Source organism: Apaloderma vittatum, unplaced genomic scaffold (genome assembly GCF_000703405.1).
Source record: "Apaloderma vittatum isolate BGI_N311 unplaced genomic scaffold, ASM70340v1 scaffold3414, whole genome shotgun sequence".
In the NCBI taxonomy this organism is placed as follows: Eukaryota; Metazoa; Chordata; class Aves; order Trogoniformes; family Trogonidae; genus Apaloderma; species Apaloderma vittatum.
Window position 1 is genome coordinate 120001 of NW_009714226.1, and position 23033 is coordinate 143033.

Here is a 23033-nt window from a genome sequence, read left to right on the forward strand (position 1 = left end):
CTACAGTACTTCCAATATAAAGAGATTACGACAGCAAAAATCTAATGAAAAACATAGGGTGGATTTGTGGCAGATGAATTCTGCTCTCTAAACTAGAGCTTAAAGTCCTGAAATTTGTCTGGTTTTGTGGGGTTTAACCCCACAACTGGTTAATAACCAATCTGAAAAGCTTTTATCTTCACAGAAGTTGTTTGTTGGTTCTCTCCTCTCTTAATGTCAAAAGTGACAAAGTTCTCCCATCCCTGCCCCAACTGCACTGAGAACCAAGGCAGTAAAATATGATGAAAGGAAAATGAAATAATAATTATACTCAATATCTCAATTACCACTTATGTATTTTAAAAAAAAATTACAGACAGCATTTTCCTCTTCAAATGTTTCCTGTTTTAGACACTTAAATAGAATTAATACAACCCTCAACACACTTGTAGTCGGGTTGGTGTGAAACCCGTGGCCTTGGGGTCACTCAAAACCAGACTCTATCGACCTGCCACTGCCTTTGAGTTTTGTTACATTGCTCTTCCCAAGTGCCTGAAAACTACCAGAACTCCTTAATAACTAAAAGAAATCTTTGTTTAAGACTAACCACAATTGTTCCCTCACTCTTAGGCTACGGGGTTTTTTACTGCAGCCCAGTGAACACCAGCTGCCTCCCCAGTGCTGTTTCTGAAAGTTAAATGAACAAACAGCACCACAAAGAAATATCCAATATAAACTGCACAGCAGGAGACAGCACACAAGCAAATCAGATGTTACTCTTCCAGATTTTTTTCCCCACATTGTTTTGGAAGCGCTGTGAGAGACCATCTAATAATTACAGCCTTGCTTTTAAAAACAAAAACAAAAACCAACTCATTGCAACTAAAGAAATGCTAAGAGAACAGAGGCCCGTGATCTTTGTTTCTTACTACCAAACTCATCAATCAAAGCTTTGCTGGTACTGGAAGTTGTGATGAAATTGCATGTAGATGTAGTACAAGAGTATGTTAAAATGCACACATATTTGTACTAGTGAGAAAAGCAGCAGTAGTTCAGAAAGTAAGAGGAAAGTATTAAAGAGGATTACAATTTATGAACCCTTAAATCTACTCCAACGCAAAGTTTCACCAAGCTAATGAAACATCGTGAATAAATTAAATGGCTTTAAATAATGCTGAACTATCGTCAGTTGTTTAAGTAAATGGGATTTATGTGCCTATCAAAATCTTTCCCTTTCTCCATCACGCATATACGTGCCTCACTTTAAAAAAAAAAAAAAAAATATATAAAATCTAGATCTGCTCACAAAAGGAATTATTATTTCTAAACTGATGTTGTGGAGAAAAGCAGCAAAATAAAATTTAGTGGTTTTACTTTGTTGTGTCAAGTGGATAAAACTGTATTGAAGAGCTGTCATTTTCTAAAACAGTTTCACATTGTCTCTACAACAGAACCATTTTATCTTCTAACGTAAAATGCATAGAAAACACTTTCATGCTATGTTTTTTGCTTACTTTCATACTCAATAGAAAATGCTGCAATGAACAGGAAAAAACCCCCACAAACTAAGAAGAAAGTCATTGCAATCTTCTTGAGAGGCAAAAACATGCTATAATGATGGCATTATAACATGACAGCGTTTCAAAGTGCCGCGGATTCCTTTTGTGCTCACATAGTTTGATGTCCACACACAGCTCTAAAAACACTGTCTCGTAGAATGCAAAGTCTGTCAGTAAAAAAATAAAATAAAATAAATAAAAAAAAAAAAAAATCACACAAAATGTCAAAATTAACACTGCCGCTCACAAACTGCCTCGTGCATACAAGCATTTATGGTCCAGCAACACAAGGAATCAAATCCAAAGTTATGCCAGTGTACACAACTCTGATACTGATGACTTGTGCACTTCCATGTACCTTGCATCACAGAAACCACAGGCAATGTTAAATTAAACACTTAAGGCTGTCTAACAATTCCTATTATGAGATTCTAGTTTAACACTGAGCTTTTAACAAGCTCAGGTAGAATTTTCCATAGTGAGAATTCACACCTATTCCGCATTTCTTGTTCTCATGGATGATCTTATTCTCCTTCTGGTTTGGAATGCTTTAGTCTGAATGAAAACATGCAGAATGAAATCAAGGGAAAAAATAAATGAGCCTGCTCAAGTTATGATTAGCTAATAGTTTACTAAATGTAATGCTGCCATACTTCAAAATATGAACATGAAAAATGTATTTTAGGAAGTCACCCTGGCTGCACTTTAGGAATGAGATTTTCAGTTAGCTAAATAAACTTCCCCTTAGGCACGATCCCAAGTCACATTTTTATTGCAGAGACTAAGAAGTTGAGCTATAAGCAAAGGAAGAAAATGAAGTCAGAGAAAGCAAGGCATTACGGTCAAGAAAGCTGCATGGCAGTCCAAAATACCGGGCCTGAGACATGTCTCTGCTACTGAGATACTACTTTGTAATACTGGCCAAACCACGCAAATGGAACCCTGCAGCTTTTAGTGGGCATCATCTATTCTTGCGACCCATATTTAAGTGTGAAAGTCTGAAAAATGGCCTAAATTCACAGTTGAAAGGAGCTGTGTTCAGAGAACATATGCTTTACAATACTAATTGTTCCAAAAATAATAAGGCCATAGGGGTTTCAAGCTTGGCACTGAAAATTAATGGATGCATTCATTAATGTACACAAAATTCCTCAGTGTGAGTGAGAGCAATAGAAACATTGAAAAAAATCACATAGGCAAAAAAATACATTCTTCATATTCAGGGCAGAATGTGGATATAGATCATTTTAAATAGTGCTAGTTGGTCAAAAGTGGAAGATGAGGAAAATAGCAAATAGTTATTAATTATCTGGTCCTGTGTCAGGGAGAAGAGAATGAGCTCACGCACATAAAAACTCTTTGAGAAAGTAAGAAAGTAGAGAAACTCCAGCTTCACATTCATAAAACACAGATGTTCCTTTTAATGCGCATGTTGAGACTGTGCTCGTCTGGAAATCTGCCCTTTGGTAGAGCAGCAGAGGGTGCAATTCTTCCCAGGGATGAACTGTTCCCTACAGGAATGTGCAGCTGGTCACCTTTTCCCTTTCCAATTGAGCCTGTAGCAAACTCTCTGAAACAAGACACGTGCATGCCACTGAGTTGTTCAGAAATCAGAATTATTTGCTCTACCATGCCAGGGCTGGTAACGATCATTCCTTTGCATTCTTCTGCATATTTCTGCCATTCCAGTTCTTCCCACTGAAGCATGTTGGCGATCTCCTCTTCAGGCACCAGAGCTTTATTGCATCGCAACAAGTAGAGAAGAATCTGATGCATCGAGAGTACTTCTTTTCCTCCGTCTTGAAAAGTAAATAAATAAAACACATTTCAGACATTCACTCCAAAAGTACGAGCAAAATAGAAAATATGCAGAACGCAAAATATTCGGATAAGCAAAGTAAGATGCAAAATGCTTAAGTGACTTGACAGATACGAAGACAAATGTTTTACTGATGAATACTGTGCATGCATAAACATTTTGCTAAACTGGAAGCATTAATGGTAGCATGAGTAACAGTTTCACCATACTGTAAAGCTGAAGTTTCTAACTTGCCTGAAAAAAAAACTTTAAAATGAGTAAGCAGAACAATCAGTTACATTGTCCAGTTGTATCTTTCTCTTCACACTTTGATCACTCTTTTCACAATGGTACTTAAAAAGCCTTAGGCACTTAAGCAGCTTTTTTAAAGAACACTTGTGGATAAATGGGACAAGTTATTCTTCCATTTTAAACTCATCAGTAGTGCCATGCCGGCCTCTAAATGAATCGAGGGCACACAAAAACTGCGAAATCCCACAAAATGTGCACAGCAAAGGCTGTTTGTCACAGCAGTATAATAAACATCTCACTGGCTCCGTGTAGCCAGTTACAGATGAGAAGATGCAAAGAAGGCGGCGAGTGATGATCTTGATAGAAGACATCAACTACCAAATTCAGTGCATCTGCTCGTGAGAGTAAAAAGCCAGACGTGTTACTACGGTGCGACACACATCCCTCCGACCCCCTCCAACACCAGGGTGTTAATCTGCAGGTACGGAGGCATATTTGAGTTTCGTTCCCATAGAGCACAAGCATCTATTTCCCTTCCCTGGGGAGGAAAAACCAACCGGTCCTGTCACCAAGTACACTCTCTCCATCACTACACACACAAAAAAAGGAATGGAAAAAAAAAACAGAAACAAAGCCTTAGAGCAACGTGGAGGGTGATGCCTCAGCACAAGGAACAGGATGCCAGGCACACAGGAAAAGCTCCACAGAAATGCTGCTTGACAGCAGTGCCGCAGAAGATCACGTCCTTTACCAGACACATGAGGGAACAAGCCCTTCTCTTACTTGAGCTGGGATTCCAGCACTACGGTACAGAAAAGACAAAAGGGAATGATACAACTTGGTGTCTCCAAGAGGAAATCTTAAATGGGGAAAATACACTCCAAGTAGCCCTGAAAACAGAACCTTCTAAACAGCTACAGAGGCAGATTTTTAAATGTGTGAAGATCACCTTCAAATTAAAGGGAGACTCAGTTACAAGATTTCTAGTTTTGTCAACAACTAGATTATACGGTTAGGCAAGAGGTAGACCATGTCCAACAATCATTAAAAAAAAAAAACAACAAAAAACCAAATGTGTAGCCTACTCACTGAAGACCATGTTCAGGAAGGGCACAGATTAAACAGTAGTTAGGGACCAGATCTTTCCTGGGTAAGAACATGCAGCACTTGGGACAACAAACCCTATCACAATGAATACTATACAGCAGCTACGCCACATGCTATGTGTCTCCGGCACCCAGAAAACCCAGTACAATTTGCTGAAAACTCAAAGCTACTCAAGGTTGTCTTTAATTCACAGAGAAAATTCAACATCTTAAACATCATATTTTTAGACCACATTAGAAAAATAAGAAAGAAAGGAGATGGGAAATTAGAAGTTAATTTCTATCATTAAAGTGACAGTTGATGGATGTGTGGAGATCTGTCACACCAATATATCTTCTTTGAAAAGACATGGATATGTAATATTCTGCAAACATACCCAAAGGAAACATTCCCAATCTCTGGAAATTAAAAATCTCCAAGGATACCTCCGAAAACAATCAATACAAAATGCAAATTTGATTACAAAAAAAAAAAAATCCGTTGTAAGATGCTAAAAGGAAACTGTATATACAGCAATATCAGGGAAAAGACATTTTTAAAAATAAGAGTTAAGGCTGGGAACTTTAAAGAGGAAGCACACAGGAGTACATGTGATAGAGACTTATCTTTCTCTGTCAGTAAACAATCCAACAGCGCAGAAAGAGCTGACTTCTAAACTAAAATAAAACGAATTGGAAAACAAAAACCCCAAACTAACAGGAAAACCCCCTCCAGCTACACAAATCAGGCAGGTCAAACTTGTTCTCATTTTGTGATGAGGTCAAGCTAATCAGCCACATGTGGCTTCATGGCTTATTCTGTAAATTGCTTCAGCAGAACCAAATCAATGTTTGCTAGCAAGCCTCAGAGCTCTGCTTCTGATTGAACACTGTTGTGTATCCAGGAAGGAACAACAATTAGAAATACAGTCATCTAGCCATCAGTACTCTCCGCAGTAACGAGCCAAACCTCATCTAGCTACAGCTATAATTAATATCCCAGCTAAGTTTGAAAGCCCAGAGCAGAGAGCACCTCCAGGCCACAGTCCTCTCGATGAAGACTATTCCACATCTCTTTTGCACCCTCAGTCCAGCAGCTGAAACGCATCCTTCTGTCCACACACCCCTTCTGGAGCAATGACTGGCAGGATCTCAGCAGGACACATTTTCAATGGAGCCCTGACATTTATATTAACTGAAAGTCCGTCCTAGCATCTTATGAGGTGTTAAACGCCTGCATAAGCTGTTCACTCAAAATGAGCGTGAGGCTCCAGACCGCAGCTTGTCCTTGGCTGGCAGGCTTGGGTTGAATTGCACCAAAGTAGTGTTTTTCTGTCTTTTGCTGTTGGCTGCAAGGTCTAAGCTTGCATTAAGACAAAGAAAGAAAGAATCGGAACAAGATGTGCACAGGGGTGACAACCATGTTGACCCTCAAAACTGCATGTGAAGAGTTTTAATGCAATCACATAGTATGTTGAAGAGCAGAGAGGACATTAAATTCAGTTTCACATGTGAGATTAAGCAATAGGACTCCACAAATGTTGCAGCTCTGTGGCAGAGCAAGGACCAGCACGCCCCAGGACTGCCTGAAGTCACCACGACAGAGACAAAAGTTAGAAGCAATACTTGGCCTGCCCATCCAAATCCCAGTTCAGAGTAAGCCATCCACACACAACAAACCCTAAAGACTTCAGATGGAAGCATCAAATCTCTACACAACTCATTTGTCTTGCAGGAAGTCTTTCAGTGAGCTGTTTTGGGGGGTTTTTTTGGGAGGAAGGATTCTTTGGGGTTTTTATATCTAATTTCTATAAAGGTACCATAATACAAACACTACCTGGAAGAAATCTCACAAAGCGTGGCATGAAGTGAAATCTGGGGCAAGAAATAGAATCATCTTCAAGTGACGGACCTTAAACATGAAAAAATACAGAGAAGTTATGAACAACAACATATGTGCAAAAGAAAAAGAGGTAACCTGCAGATGAAAAAATCAATTAACAGTGATCACATTTGATACGGCCTGAGTTTCCATAGGAAAAGTAACAAAACACAGCAACAATTTCTAGTGAAAGCTTCACATGGACAATTGCAAAGAAAGCTGGAAAAACTTAACAGAATCTAACAAAAACACAGTAATTCTGTTTAAAACAGTGACACAGAAAAAGAGGGTTTTAAATACATCTAAGCCTTACAGACACAAGCACTAGTTTATCAGTCCCAACTGGCAGGGTTTTTTTTAGGTTACAGTAATAAAGATAACGAGGAAATTTCCATGAAGCTATTTTGTAGTGGTGTTTTAAAAAATTATTTATTTATTTCTTATTTCATCATCCAAAGCTCTGCATGATAACAAAAATCAAAACCGGGAAGTACCTGCTGTTAAAAGAGAAAGAGCAATCAGAACCAGTGATATGAAAGGTAACACTGATAATCAGTATACATTTAGTATCAAACCAAAGGCTACACAAAATGTATAAAACTTGTCTGCTCCTTTGTTTAATTGCAGGGTGCATCTCCACAGCCAAAGTCAAGACACCAAAACACACCTACAAATTCTGAGGTGAAATTCCTTTGATATCCCCTTGTTTGTTTTTTTTCTTTTAGACCTAGGGAAGAATCATCCCTGGAGTTCTCCTTTGTTGCAGTCTTCACAGAAACATAAATTTTCACCACCAAGTCAAAAGCATTCAGCTATAATGATACGTTATGCCTCTACGGCTGTCTGCATGACACTGCTTTTTAAGTTGACTGCGAAGAAATACTGTATGAGTAACTTGTTTGTTGGCTTGTACAAATAGAGAGAATAGTTTTACCTAACACCTCGGCTTTCAAAATAGCATGCCACACAATATTGTGCAATATTAAACATACAGCAATATTTACTGTTTGATTAAAAAGAACAGCTTTGGATTAAAGCAGAAATCGAGTTTATCTGCAAGAACACAGTGCCAGGTTCGTGCATTTTAATTGCTACAGCCCACGCTAATGAATTCTACTGTATTTCATCTTCTTGAAGAATAAAGCCGAAGTTCGTCCCTCTCACATAAACCAGCATTTGACTTTGTTCTTTTGAGATCCCTCCCCATGTTTTTCTTTTTAAACCAAAGAACATCACATAAGAGTCCTATTTACAAAAGCTGCAATTAATTGGTTTTCTGTATGCTGGGTTTTTTTTCCCCAAATAAAAAAGTTACCTTTAAGATTCCAGTCATAGAGCTCCAAAATATCTTTGAATAGATATGAAGAGAACAGCTCAAGACCTCTCACACAAAAATTCTGGGGAAAGAAACAAATAAACCAGAATTATAATTATGTAACACTGTAATACAAACAATGTCACTCCTGTATATTCAAATAAAACAATGAAGAAAACTGTATCTTCATATTTCCCAACTGCTAGATGCTGGGCTCAGGAAACAGTACTGATATATCCGTAATCATCTACTGTAATATAACACAGTGGTTGCTTCAGAGAGCTTTGTCAACAAAATGTTGTAAAGAAGACTCTTTAGTAAATGTCCAAATTGACATTATAGGCAGAAATTATGAATCTGCCATAATTTGCCATGCACTTAAACCCTTTCACCTGAGTGAGCTAAGCAGATGACAGGTTTTCAAGAAGGATCTTCTTCATAATTCATCTTTTCCTACATGTTCATATTAAAAGTCTATAAATCACAACCTGCGACATCATGATCGCTTCCATAACAACATACCAGTACAATGCAAATTGAGGATTTTGACCTCAAAAGACCACAGGGAAAAAGAAAAAACAACAAAACCCAAAGAGAACAAATTACATTTTTCTCATCAAGTGGGGAAGCAGCTCCCGCAAAGGAAAGAGCTTTGATTCAGAAATGAAAGAACTTATAAAGCCTCCCTTAATGAACAACATCAGTCCAGGATGATATAAATTGTACGTGTATGATACCAGCCATAAATTCCCAACCCAACAAAACAACCTCTTTTACAAGAATGCATTAGTAAAGATAGTCTGCAAATAGTGCTGCAGCCGATTGACCAGGAGTGTAAAAAAATGTCACATTCCCTATTTCACTTGGTGGCCTTTTGTTTTAGAACAAGATTTTGAGACAACACGGCAGATTCAGTAACAAGAAATGAATTGCTTTGATCATATTAATCTTGCTGAGGAATTTCAGGGTTCTTGCATATATTTAGATGCTGCTGAGCAACAAAAAGAGAGATAACTAGAGAAAAATATGTAAATATATGTGACTAAATTAAACACTGATCCTATCTTTGTAGTTAATATGCAGGGGTATTTCTGTACCTAACATATGCTGTTTCACTACAGCAATTTCCTTCACAAACTGGCTTCACCAAAGATTAACTTGTAATAAAAAAAAGATTATGAACCAAATGTGTTTTGTTTGTAACCACCGGAAATTTGTTTTGGCAATAGCTTATATTAAGTACTGATAAGCAATTTTCAGAACTTCAGACTCATGATTAAGTACCAACTCTGCTGCCAACTTCTGTGGTCCCATCAAACCAGCACCTCCACACACCTTATTTTTGTCACGCATAAAAGAAGGATAATGACAAACAGCTAACAGATAAGAGTACCTGACGTTTATTGTATATAACTTAAAATGAAAAGAAGCTATGGATATAAGCACTTCACACTATTTCCTACATAGATGGATTTATGGTAGCACCTGTGAGTGCAAATTCCTTTTCAGCCATTCTCTTAGAGGCTTCACCAGATGGGATTCTGAAGAGTTTCACCCCTAAAGCATATCAATAACTCGTAACTCATTCTGACTTTTTGACCTATTACGCATCTTACCTCAGGCATCATCTCTTCAATGAAATGAATTGTATAGTCAATGTTAAATCTGATTACTTTACATAGAGGAATCTGGAAATAAAAGAGAAAATAAGCATGAAAAGCTACACAGCACTGAACGCACACTTCACGCAATGTCTGCTGGAAAGGGCGTTTCCTACAACAGATGCTCTGGGGGATCATGCAAGGACAGGAACCCATGCACAGGCAAGTGAAGTAACAGTTTTAACCTCTAATCCTGTAATAACAGGGCTGAGAGGAGGGACGGTAAAAGATTAAATAATGCCATCTACTGGAGATAGAACTTCATTTAGAAGGAAAAGCAGTAAATTCGTGTCTTCTCTCACTTGTATGTTTAGAAGTGAATTTATTGTTGGTGACACAACATAGCAGATTGACCCAGTGACCTGAAGACAAGGTGATTTTAGCTACACTGACTTAAAATATGGCTCTAAGTCACAGCAACATCATGTGAGAACTGCATGATAAATTCACAGATTTACATTAATTTAATCCAATAAATATTCCAGTAAGACAAATCTCTAATTCCTTTTTTCACCTTTGGGGGAAAAAAAAAAAGTTCCTTTATCCACAAAGTTCATGGACTAATGAAGATGTCTTGTTTTCTTTAAATAGGATTTTTTAAAGCAAGAAAGCCAAACTAAAAGACTACAGAAATGTTTACCTTATACTTCCACAACTCTTAGCAGGTTTTACTATTCAGTGGCTTTGCAAGCATAAAAGAATCTTAGAACAACTCAATGGTCTGTGAAAGTGAGGCAACCCACGGTTATTTTGTATTGATAAGCACACAAATAAATACCTGCACGGTGCTGGGGTTGCACTGAAAATAAAGGAACTTAGCAGAGGTGCAGTACTCTGCTTGTATCCTTTTGCACCGCACTGTCAACATTTGACTATTCTGTCTACAAAAATCTATTGCTACCTTCATGATAAACTAAGGAGCTACAACAAATTGCCAATCAAAAAAAAAAAATCCTATGATTTTATACAATATTAAATGGAAATACAAAAATAAAACACCTTAGAAAGCAAATGTCCTATTTAGAATATGAGGAAAGGAAAGCCTGTCACATTAAATCAACAGGGCTTTTTAAAAGGAAAAAAAAACAAAAACAAAAAGCCACCATCAGGGACTGTTTGCTTACTTTCTAACGTGCAAGTTCAACCAGGAGAAGATATTCCGATTCAGAAACTGAGAAGCCTGCACTATTTTTCCTTATATTGAATAGAAAATAAATGTTTTACAGTAATGGCCACGACCAAAGTCTCCACAAATTAGATTCCCACGTACAAAATCAAAAGGAACATATGGTTTATGCTGTAAAACAATTCTGGTAGTTATATTAAGAAAACTAATTTCTCTAACTAATAATTTTCGCTAATACCTGACCTGCTCAATTATTACTAATAGTAACAGCAACACTACGACCTCTAGCAGCACGCAAAGCTAAGACTGCCGATTACAAAAACTCAGTTAATTCAAAGATGTTGCTGTTCAGATCTCTATTTTTGCTACTATTTTCCACTTCCCTTTTATCAAATATGTTCTGAAATGTCCCTCAAACAGCAGGTGTTCTGTTGCCACTTGCAAAGTGAAAATGTAAAACCTTAAGACAGACCTGCCCTGCACCCCAAGGCTGAGTTAATGCTACCAGGCAGGAGGGATTCCCACTGCCACGCCCCTGGCTGAACTCCACTTTCTCACTAACTTCTTGTCAACAAGAGTCCCTTTCCCTGCTCACCAAAAGCAAAATGTTGTCACACACGTTACGTAAGCAAACTATCAGCCAAAAAAATACCTTATTCTCAGAGACTCTCTGTTCCAGTACTGTTACATTCCAGTCTTGTACTGATAATCATTCCTGTACTGGGTTTGATGGTGTAAGTCAGTGATAGGTATAAAGCCAAAAAAACAAACACAATGGTTCTTGAAGTATCAAGATACCAAAAAAAAAAAAAAAAAAATCTTAAAATTAAATATTTGCAAATTTTTCATTCAGATGTGGTCAACAGCTTATAGTGGAAAAGCAGGGCAGTGAAACACCAATCATGTTTTCTCGTTATATTTTCTTTCCAAGCATAAAATTAATTGCCTCTTAAATATCTACAACTTTTAATAAAAATCATAACTTGCCTAGTTTCTACAGAACCTGAACAGATATTAGAAAGTAGGGGATACAGCTAAGTCAGTTTCCAGAAGAAATAAATTCTTTCAGAGAGGATCTCTGAAAAAGTCCATTTGCCACTTGAAAATCTTTTTTTTTTTTCAGTTTTTGTTGCTGTTTCTTTAAACTTTTCCAACTTAAAAAAAACCCTAAAACACCACCTCCTCAACCAATTTAAATTCAGTTAACAGTTTTAGCGAGTTATTCCATGGTTTATTTCACTTCCAAACTGTGAAACACATAAAACTATTACTTTGATAGACATCACAGGCTCGGTCACGGTTTGAAGGCTTTCCACAATTAGTCAAGACAAAACCCAGGACTCATCAGCACAAATGTCTTGTGCCCTGTCCCCAGCGCTGTTTAGAGAAGTTCTACTTCAGGGCATAAACAACCTACCTCCCAAACAAAATCCACGTCTGTAGTGATGAACATACTTACGTTCGTTAGCGGGGCATGGGCAAACATGGAGAACCCTTCAAAGATATATTCATGGTCATCATACTCAATAACGGTGGGTCTGTCTGTCTTAAAAAAGCAAATAAAATCACCATGAAGTAAGCAAGAAGCAGTACGACTTTGATCACCAAAACCAAAATCAGAGTCTCAGTTAGAATTATTTATAAAGTACTTACTAAGAAGTTTGTGGGAGGAGACACAGTAATTCGGTAGTGGTACAGTCTTCCAGCGTTGTTGGTCATGGGGCGACATGGTTTAATGGGCTTAAAGAAAGAGATAAGCAGAATTACGTGTACAGTCAAGGCAAATTTAGATTAAAAGAGAGAATAAAGCATTTCTAATAGCCATGAAACACGCACTACGAAAAATTAAATAAAAGCAGGTAGACATAACTAAGCATTCTGTGAAGAGTAGAAAGTGTGGCCTTATCTACATTTTCACTTTGGTAAATTCTTTAAGCTATTCAAAAAGGAAAAAAAAAAAAAGGTGAAAAACACTGCTGTAGTCTTTTCATTTTCCATTCGACTCTCTTACCCACGGCAGCTAGTTGTTTACATCTCAGACTAATTTCCACTCTTATACAAATTCGTAGTTTTGGGAAAGTAATTTTAAAAGCTTACAAGAAGGAATTTAGACCTCACATGAGAAGGTCTCAGATGATGTTATCAAGACAGACAGGCATCAACTCTGCTGTCTGAGGTAAATCTGGAGCCCGAAGGCATTACTCTATCACCACAGAGGCAGCAGCTCTGGTAACCCTGCTCCATCTGCCAGGTTGCAACGCCTGCCCAAGAGGTGCAGAGGCAGCCAGCCCTCCTGGCACTCAGTTCTAACACCAAATGCCTGAGGTTCATGTCTTCTTCCAGCTTATTCTTGAAACGTTTCAGTTTAAAGACCTAGAAATCCTCATACACCCTACACTCAGCGTGCTGCAGTTTAAAGGCTACCACCAGCCTGTTGGAAATACATCTGTCTCCATGGGGAAAAAAGAAATAATAAAAAAGCCACTGCAGTAAACAGGGTACTACTCTGAGCAGCGTTATAAAAGTTGGCCTGATGGCAAAGGCAAGCTGGCTGCACCACTGCGGAGCTCTGTGCACTTTGCAAAACCCATCCATTAAGGTGGGTAATTACTTTGGCTGCTCAGTCCTAAGACAGTCACAAAACCGCCTGGCTTTAAACTAGGTGGTTTATCTACAAGACACTGTAAAAAATGAATATATCCTAGGGGATTTTCTGAAACCTCCAATTCCCAGTTCCAGGGAGCAGCTGCCTTCATGCAGCAAGTTTTATATATTAGTTTTCTCCTCTTACATTTTCTCTCTCCTCCTCTGCAAGAAAAATAATAGAGACAACACAGGGAGGAATTGATCTGGAGCTGGAGCGATTTATAGTAAGTTTCAAACCAAAGTAATTTTTCTGAACTGGAAACATTCATAAATCCTTAACTGTAGAGAAATAAAAGAATGTTTCAAATAGATGTAAAAAGGCATATGGAAAAATAAAATTCTGGGAGAAAAATTACCAAGGTAAACTGTATAACATAGTTATTAATGTTCTTTGATTCTTTAACAAGAACAAAGTTTTTCAGAATAAAAATTCTGAGGTCATCCAAGCACTGTTTTTATTCCCAGAAACAATACTGATCACAAAGCATGGTCCATATAAATTAATATTTCTAAGCAAAATAACCAAACCCTATTTTAACAACACCTTTTAAAAGAAAGGCACTACTATTCTATAATGTGTTTCAGGAAGCTGATGAAGTTATTTTTTTAATTGCGTATTTATAATAAAACTTAATAAACCAACTGTTGGCAGTGCAGACATGCTCTAGCACTAAGGCAAGAACACCTCCTGCCAAGCTTCCCGGTCCTGTCAGCAGCACAATTACTATTTCATTTACTTTTACAGCAGTCCCTTCACAAAGAGAGCCCTCATAACACACTCATCCACTTGAAGATGGTAGATCTTTGACCACAAGTTCCTTCTAATGTAATTGTGTTTCAGAAACTTTAAAAAATACCCCATAGAACTAAACAACCACAGGCAAAAGTTTTCCATAGTCTTCAGGTGAATTTTAAATAAGAGGTTATACAACTAAGTGATTTAAAGTCACACAGGAATTTTTATTCAGCCTTCAAATCAGGGGGGAGGAACAAAACTTCAAATCAACCCAAGTATGAACTTATCGTAGCGAGTTTGTATTCTTAAATGCAGTTCTTAGGATTGTTTACCTCTTCGCCAGGATAAATGCCATGTCTGATTCCTGTTCGTCGGGCTTTAGCACTGCACTTGCACAAAGGTCCATCATTCATCTGTCAGAAGAAAAACACAAACTGAAAAATAGTTTTGGAAAAGCACACTGGTTCTCATGCCTGGAGTGTCAAGCCTTCTAAAAGCCTGCCATGCTCAGATTAAGTGAATGTTTTTAAGCCCGTAAAACTGAAAACAGTATAGACTAATGTAAAGCTGCACAATAGCATTAAAACTTCATCACTGTTTCAGAAGCACAAGACGCCAAAACGCTCTCAGCAGAATTGTACCACATCTTTTCCATTTCTTATATAAACAGCATGCTGTCAGCCTAAACCAAAATTCAGGCCTTAAACACACACATGGAAATATTTACAAGCCGAAATCTCCCCATTTAAATAGTTCCACTAAGTTCACTGACTGAAATCCTGTCCCTGACTAACCCCTCTGCCATGAGACAGGGATATCACGCCAAGGATGCAAAGCAGGCTGAAGATTTTACTCAGTGCTTTAAAAAACTAATAGGAACACTTCATTCTGTTCTATTCACAGAATGGATTTTAAGAGGGGAAAAAATATCCGCTTGAGTGTTCCAGATGGGTGTATCAAGTGTAAAGCCAGTGACTCTCCTTTCAGTTTTATGACCAAGTTCGATGCAGACGATCCATTACAGCAGTACCCTACAGCTTTCTGCTCTTCACATCATGCCCACTGCAGAAATGCAACGAAAAAGCACAGAACCAAACCAGAGAAACAAATTAAGTTCCCAACCCCAGGCTTTAACGGAATTTTTCAGTTTGAATCCAAGAATGGAAACTATTTTTCGGATTAAGGAAAAAGAGACAACAAAAACCACCTTGCAATGCAATACAAAAACCAGCAGAAATTTCCATGCGATTTTAGTTTGAAACTTAGTCATTTTAAGCATTCTGCAATTGTAAACAGCATTCTTGGTGGGGCTAAAGAGCATCATCACACAACAGATAGAATGTGAAGATGCCTCAGGAAGCAAGAACCATACTGCTGTTAATGTAACCTTTACATAGTTGGGAGAGAGATGCAACTTTTTCATTTTGATGTTCATCTCAGTCTGAAGCACAGATGGAAAGAAACAGAAGAAGTAGGGTACTTCTCCTCTGGCAGTCGTGCAATCTTGGCAAGAGAGTAACATGATGGCTTTTTGCTCCTGCATTTTTTTATCCCTACTCTGAATCCCCAAGGGAAGTATAGGCTCAGTGAAATTGCATCATGCTTATAGGTAAAAGCAACCATGAGGTGATGATACTGAACGATCACAATTTTACACAGGTGATGGCTTCTAACTTCCTCTGACCAACAGGGCAACACAAACCAGCAGGTAACACTTGAAAGGAAAAGGCTGCTGCAGCAGCCTTGGCTTTCACAAGTTATTTTCTGGCAACAGCCAGCACTGCTGGAGATTATCCAAAGTAACCAGCACTGCTCAGAATGAAAGGTTGGGAAGATGCACCTTTAAAAATGGAGTTCCATGTTAGACTGTGCACTCGGACATGCCAGTGCACGTGGAAATAAAAAAATGCTTTATGCAGTGATAGAAAGCATTTTGGTGTAGCAGAAGAACACCTAGGAAAACTTGGAATGTTTTCAGATAAAAATCTATTCAGAAGTAACAGAGCACCGAGAAGCTCACAGTGATCTGATTTCAGTTCCTTCAAGAAAAATGAAGTCAGTCTCAAGAAAGCTTTCGGCAAAAAAAACAGCAGGAAACTCAGAAATGACACGCTCCCGAATCATAATCATCCCACAGTTATTCCACTTCTTATTTAGCCAACATTCTGACCTAGAACATTACTTTGAGGCGTGCTCAAGAGGTACACTTTTTTCAGTTAAATATCTAGAGCAGTTTGCTAATCTTGTTTTCCACACAAATAAAAACAGCTAGCTATGCTCAGCCAAATTATTTTTTTAACTAAAAACATAAATATGAATCTGTAGTAGAATATTCAACAGACCTTTGAATTACCACAGCGGCAATATGCACTGCACTGTGTCTTCACACTATGATTTGTTGCGTGCTAAGCTCATGCACTGCACAAAGTGCCAAAAAAATAAATTTACTGGGGTGCCATTTGACAATGAGTTAGAATAGGCTGTAAAATATTTCAGTAAGAAAGGTGAAGATGGCGAATTTGCAAATAAAGAACTAGTTTTCTGTGCAAGGTACACATTCAAAACAACACTTAATAAGCTCGGCAATTACTTTTAATGAGAACTATAGCCTTCATGCAATTACAAAAGAACCATTAAACAAGAACTTATGACCATTAACCGCACTTTAAAATCTTATCTATCATTTTGAGCTGGGAGCTTTTAGGTGAAAAATTTGTAAAAGACATAAATACTTTGCCTTTTCTCCACCCCAGAATTCACGTGCATACCTTTAGCTCATGGCTAAGAGGACAACATTAGCACATCGTTAGAAATTCAGATTTTATTAACACTGTCAGATGTGATTTCAGCTGAATAACCCCCAGGATTCAGCAGCTGGAATCACATTGTCAAAATCAGAAATGCTTTGAAGAAGTGAAGAGAGAAAAGGAGGGTTAAAAAGCGTGTATTGAAATAGCACTCAGCATGTTTGACAACAATGCTGAACTTGTCTACAGGGGGAATGATTTTCAGACATACATTACTTTTCCCTCTCGCCGTACCTGTCCTGGATCATTGTACCACAGTTCTTCATGGAGACGATCAGGGTGCGCTTTTTTACGCTTAATTTCTGCAATGACGTCAAAAACATCTGAATCTGAACTGCTGGAGCAGCTGCTGTCATCTTCAGAGTCGCAGTCTGAGTCAGTGGAGCTCTCTGATTCACACAGGGGGGAAAAAAGTTCAGCGAAAAACATTTCCACATCCTCTCTTTTCCAACAGCAAGGTGTTCTCTAACAAGACACAGCTAAGTGTGGCATACTGAAAGCTCTTCAAGTCAGGCACAACATTCACACTACAAATACAAGGGACAGCAACTGCATTTTTAATTAAAAATTACAGTGAATTCTATGCATATGAAATCTGTATAACAAATGCTTCTGCCTGCATGCATGAGAGAGCGCTGTTTGGCTGTCCAGGAGCACCACTGATCTGTCATACAATTTCAGTTACTTGACAATAATAGAGCTAGAACCAAGTGTTAACATTTAAAAAAAAAAATAAATAAAATACATCTAATGTTACTAGCACAAGCTAAAGAGAACCTCTTCTTTAAAAGTTAATTCTGCTTCCTATAACATCGAGTTTCATTTTACCTAAAAATGCTCCTGTCTGTAGGAGGATATTGTCTATTTAAGAGCTTCAAAACAGTAGATAGATATAGAATTGTTTTGGAACATTTACTGTTAGATTATTTTTACAAAAATCAATTATTTCTAATAAAACCACTCACACATTAGCAACTATAAACAAGAAGAAAACCTGGAACTACTAGCTGACTGAATTCAGTCATAAGTTTTTTGGAAGCCCTGTTCTGTGAGTTTTCCAGTTTTCCTTTTTTTTTTTTTTTAAGGACTTTGTTTGTATTAACTAAAAATTTTTTTCTGATATGAGGGGGGAGAATGATGCTAAAGAAAAATAAAACCAGAAGACTGTCTTAGACCTGTTAAAATGTCTCATTCGTGCTGCTGTCAGAGTAACATTAGTGAGTGTCTGGACTTAATTAAAAATAAATAAATAAAAAGAAATCACAAAACCCAGAGTCTGATCTCAGGTATCTCTAACCTCCTGTGGTACTTAGAAGTGACTCCCTTTCTTATATGTGTAATGTCATTCATATCTACAGATCTGCTCAGCTCCAATTTAAATAAATGCCCTCATAGCCAAGACATATACTATGATGCAAGTAAGGTTTACTACTCTTGGAAGAAATGGAAGCAGTGTTGCATCCCTAATAAATTTTGACTTTAGAGAAAACATGTGTTGCCTGATCTAGTCGAGAGGTGGCGTCCCTGCCCATGACAGGAAGGTTGGACTAGATGATCTCTAAGGTCCCTTCCAGCCTAGGCCATTCTATGATTCTATGATATTACTACACCGGTTTGAAATTCAGCAAAATATCACTTAAAATTTGTGTATTTACTCAATAGGAGACTCTCCTTAGTTAAAAGAAAAAGGAGAGAAAATGAGATACTAGTAATAAAATAGGATTCCTTTTATACAGTCTATATTTCACAGCAATGTGTTATTAAAACACATCCTTGAGACATAAGCTTTACACAGGTCATATATGCTCAGTTTTGTCTATATGACAAAACATCAATATCAACAAAAATTGATATGACAAAATAACAAAATATCAATATCAAACACACCAAGTTTTGTCTAAATGGGCAGACAAGTATATTCCTACAAAGATTCAGAAACACTTGAGTTTTAAAGTTCTTCAATAAACACTAATCACTCATACAAGTCAAATCTTAGATGCAAAATGAGTATAGAGCCTTTGAAAGCTGGAGTTCTGAAAGAGCAGTGCAAAGCTTTTGGATTCCATATACTGAAATCAGCTCTTGGAGTGCATAGCTATCTCATTGCCACACAACTCCTGCTCACAAATGGCAAAACAGAGACAGCATTTACTGAGTACAGAATACAATAAACTCTCAGACGCTACAGAAGCATGGATGTAGAAGCTAACACAGGCAGCAAGTGAGCCCAGGGGACAAGCACAGGCACAGAGCCTTCAGGTCCTCCAGAAAGACTGAAAAAAAGAAACAGCAAAGTTGCTCTTGGCCAGATCATATTTCAGCCTGAAGCAGTGAAGGAACTCTTTCTGCAGAGATCTGAGGAAGCAAAGCTTTACGCAGCTACGCTGAATGTAGCGGTTTTGTCCCTGCTCCATCCACGCAAAAAAAAAAAAAAAACCCCAACCAACTCCTGAAAAACCCTACAGGTATCTTTGCTTCAGAGAATTTAAATATGTGAAAGTCTGCTGTTCAAGATAACACAAAAAAGGTGTTTCTTTTACAAAAGTGAATTCACATTTTATTTAATCTGTGTGGTTTTCTTTCTTTCGTCTTTACTCTGTCTTTTTATATTGCCAACATGTAACTGATCACGTCATTATATACCTATATTTCAACTTTAGAATTTTTTATATGTGATTTTTAAAGCATTGTGAAGCTCAGATATAAGTCTGAGGCAGCTCAACGGTCAAACATGAAGCATCAAGTAAAAACGCAAGCCCAGAGTATCTAAATGAACGTGATATGCCTAAAAGTTTCTCGAACTAATGCAACTGACTGAAAAACACACTATGAAGCACTGAAACACCCGAAGTATAAAAGGAGCAGCTAACAGTTCTCACAAAACAAAATACAAACCCCAGCTTTTGCTGACTTCTACAGCTATAAAAAAATTATGCCCTGCTAATTCAACCAGTATTTCCCCAACAACTGATACAGCCAGCAGACTTATTTCACTGCAAGAAGATTCACGTGTGTGCTGCACGACAATGCAGATAAACTGTTTTGAAAACCAATACTTCTACGTAAGATCATGTTAAGCAGAGCTTCACAACCAGAACACAATGAAGAAGGATGAACTTAGTGCCTTAGAAGTTTATCACCACTACTCTTGCTTAATTTTTAGAAATAAGAGCCCAAGAGCTTCTCAAACACAACTTTATCACCCCTACTCTTCTTCCTTTTTTGAAAATAAGAGACCAGTAGCTCTTCAACATCTCTTGTCTGCCATGCTTTCACCTACCTCATCACGCTCAGGGTGCTTTCATGCCATGGAGGAGATATTAGCATAAGGCAGTGCTGGGTACTCTATTTTCGGTTAGGCTTTCTGAGCAAAGAACCTAGCCCCGCTTAGTCAAAACCAACACTGAAACTCCCGTGGATATACAACACGAAGGAAAGACTTAACAAGAAATTAACCTACCAGTATTATTAAATAAACACAACTGTCAAAATCAGGTTTTAACTACAGACTATTCTGTTTCAGAGCTTTTTTCATCATTGCTGCCTACCTAAGTCTTCATCCAGCTTGGTCTTTGGTGGCTCCCAGGGGGGCCTGGCTGCTTTGGCCTTCGCCTGTCGCTTTCCCAACTCGTCGTCAAATTTTTCATACAGATCCCGGAGTTTGCTTGTTCCTACCACAGTAGAGTCACCCTGTTAATTAAAAACAGAACAACAACAAGAGAGCATTAAAACAGCACATGAACACAACACATACCAGTGTTTCACAATGACAAGCAAGAGGGGCGAAAGACTAACCTGTCTAATTCAATGAAACAGAAATATTTGTTAAGGCTTTAGTATACCATCACATTGCTCCACCAGCTGAATCAGTAGAGAAATTACTTCATTTGCTGGTGTGTTCTCATCAAACCTTTGGCCTAATGAAGCAGAACTACGGCTAAGCATATTTAGTATAGCTCCTCACTGAATTTTTTTTAATAGGTTTAGAAGGAACAGGAGACTTGGGAAAGTGTTTTGCAACTAAAAAGAATTTTATCACACATAAGAAACACAAAACCCAGCTCATTTTGTTGCCCACTTTGAATCACCATGAATTCACTCTCTGTGCCATTCTCAAAAAAACAACAAAAAAAACCCCACAACAAACCACAAACAAAAACTACAAAAAAAAAAAAAACCCGCCAGAAACCTTCCCGCGGCCATCACTACTGCACCAGCAAGTGTTATTGTCAAATACAAAGAATCCTGACTTCCCATTTCTGTACAAAATTTCTCCAAGGTAGTGAGAATACACGGTGCTTGAATCATCTTTGCTCAAATACAGCTGCAATGGAAAAAAAACAAAACAAAACACAACAACAAAAAACCCAAACACCCTTCCCTTCTGAAGACAAGCGCCCCTCTTCCATGTACCACTAATCCAAATGCAAACAGACAGAAGAAATTCATGAAAATAAAGAGTACCAACAAAGACCTTAAAAGGTTTAAAAGACTGAGAAGGCTGGGAGAAGAGAAGGATTAAATGACATACACTATAAACCTGCTGAAAGGCTCACATTAATCAAGTAATCAAATAATCAATAAAGGACTGTGTACAGTAATGTTAGAACTGTCTCACAAACATACCACTTGATCCATAGGATCATTGGAATAATAGCTTTCAGAATGGGTACAGCGAACCCAAACCGGTTTAAGTAATTCCTCATCTTCCTCTTCATTTTTTTCAGATGCATTCTCCTCTGATTCTTTGTCTTTGATAGCGGTATAATTTTTCTCTTTGCTGGAGCTCTGGTTCTCAGACCACCTTTCTCTGTCCTCCTCCCATCGGGGTCTCTTTCTCTCTCTGCTTGGTGACCGGCTTAGTGGAACAAAGCAAACAAAAGCAATTCTTTATTATTTTACATTTATAACAAAAGACGGAGTTTGCTTCAGTACATCATTCTATCATAAATTACACCAAAATCCACTTGCCTCTTCCTGCTTTCAACTTGTACCACAAGGAGTACAGTACTTTGTAGATCTGACCTATTATAATAAATTTACTTAAAATTGAAAATGCTTTTGTACTGTGAATCTTATTTCAGAATTAAAATGAAAAAACTATGTGCTATGTTAGATTAAAATTCATACTTGCATTCTAAGTGACTTCCTTTAAATTTTGTTCTAAAGTTGAAAACTCATCACTAAAAACTAAAAGTCACATCATTCACAACTGAAAGTTATAAGACAAAGTAGCTTTATTACATAGCCAAACTATTTGCACGAGAAAAGAATCAGAGTTTATTAGAAGGATTACACAGAAGCCACATGACTTGAGTTACTGTAACTCTGGCACTCCTTTGAACATCGCAACCTGTGATATTCCTTATGTATTACAAGGGTAATGCTTTCAAAAGCTGAAAGTAGGATTTACTCATCTCTGCCTACAAAACCAGTAACATTGCAATGATTTCAACTATCCAAGATTCAAAAGGAAAGCAGCATCAATATAAAAAGAAGCTCCTAAAAGATGATCTAAATATAGAAAGACTTTAAATAATCTTCATTCTTTACAGACTGAAGGCAGATGTAAAATTAAGTCTTTAGGACATGGCAGTGAGACCCTCTCTCCAGAGATTAACCCTGGTTATAGATTTAAGATAGTCATCTTTGCTGAGCTTCAAACCAGGCATGTATGCACACGTGCATACACAAAAATTCAAATGCATGAATGCACAGAAACTCAAATACCCAAGAGTCCAAGTATAATCTTCCTTACCTTCCTGCTCTCTTGTAATCTTTTTTGTATGATCTGTCTGGTGATGGCGATCTTCTGCTGTCCCGGTGCCTATGCCTCTCCCTCTCCCGCTCCCTTGGAGAGTTCAAAACATAAGTTAAATGAGAAATCTGGTATTTCATACATTCCACACCTGAAAGGAGCACAGAAGCAGGCTGAGATTGCGTTATACAAAATGACATACACACGCTGTCTGCTAAAGCCTCAGACATTCTTAATGCTAACCTTCAAGAAATTGGTAAAAGACAGTCACCTATCTCCTTGCCTGTCATAAAGTCACCTATCTCAATACTACAGTTAATCATACCATGCAGAGCTAACTTCCATAAATTCACCACAGGCTTGTTGCCACTCTTCCTCGTCTCCTGTTATGAATGGCAAAGGGTAAGATACCTATATCTTTAGCCATTC

General features: G+C 37.8%; 1 protein-coding gene across 1 annotated transcript in view; it reads right to left on the reverse strand.

Moving 5' to 3' along the window:
- Positions 1-23033, reverse strand: part of DROSHA (drosha, ribonuclease type III) — a 68273-nt gene that overhangs the window by 40513 nt on the left and 4727 nt on the right. Inside the window, exons 3-13 of the mRNA XM_009868656.1 lie at positions 22605-22697; positions 21473-21704; positions 20395-20536; positions 17081-17235; positions 14372-14452; positions 12311-12397; positions 12117-12203; positions 9487-9558; positions 7871-7952; positions 6511-6585; positions 3168-3337 (exon numbers count right to left, since the gene is read on the reverse strand). Of these exons, the coding sequence (XP_009866958.1) occupies positions 3168-3337; positions 6511-6585; positions 7871-7952; positions 9487-9558; positions 12117-12203; positions 12311-12397; positions 14372-14452; positions 17081-17235; positions 20395-20536; positions 21473-21704; positions 22605-22697 (1276 nt within the window). The remainder of the gene's footprint in view (positions 1-3167; positions 3338-6510; positions 6586-7870; positions 7953-9486; positions 9559-12116; positions 12204-12310; positions 12398-14371; positions 14453-17080; positions 17236-20394; positions 20537-21472; positions 21705-22604; positions 22698-23033) is intronic.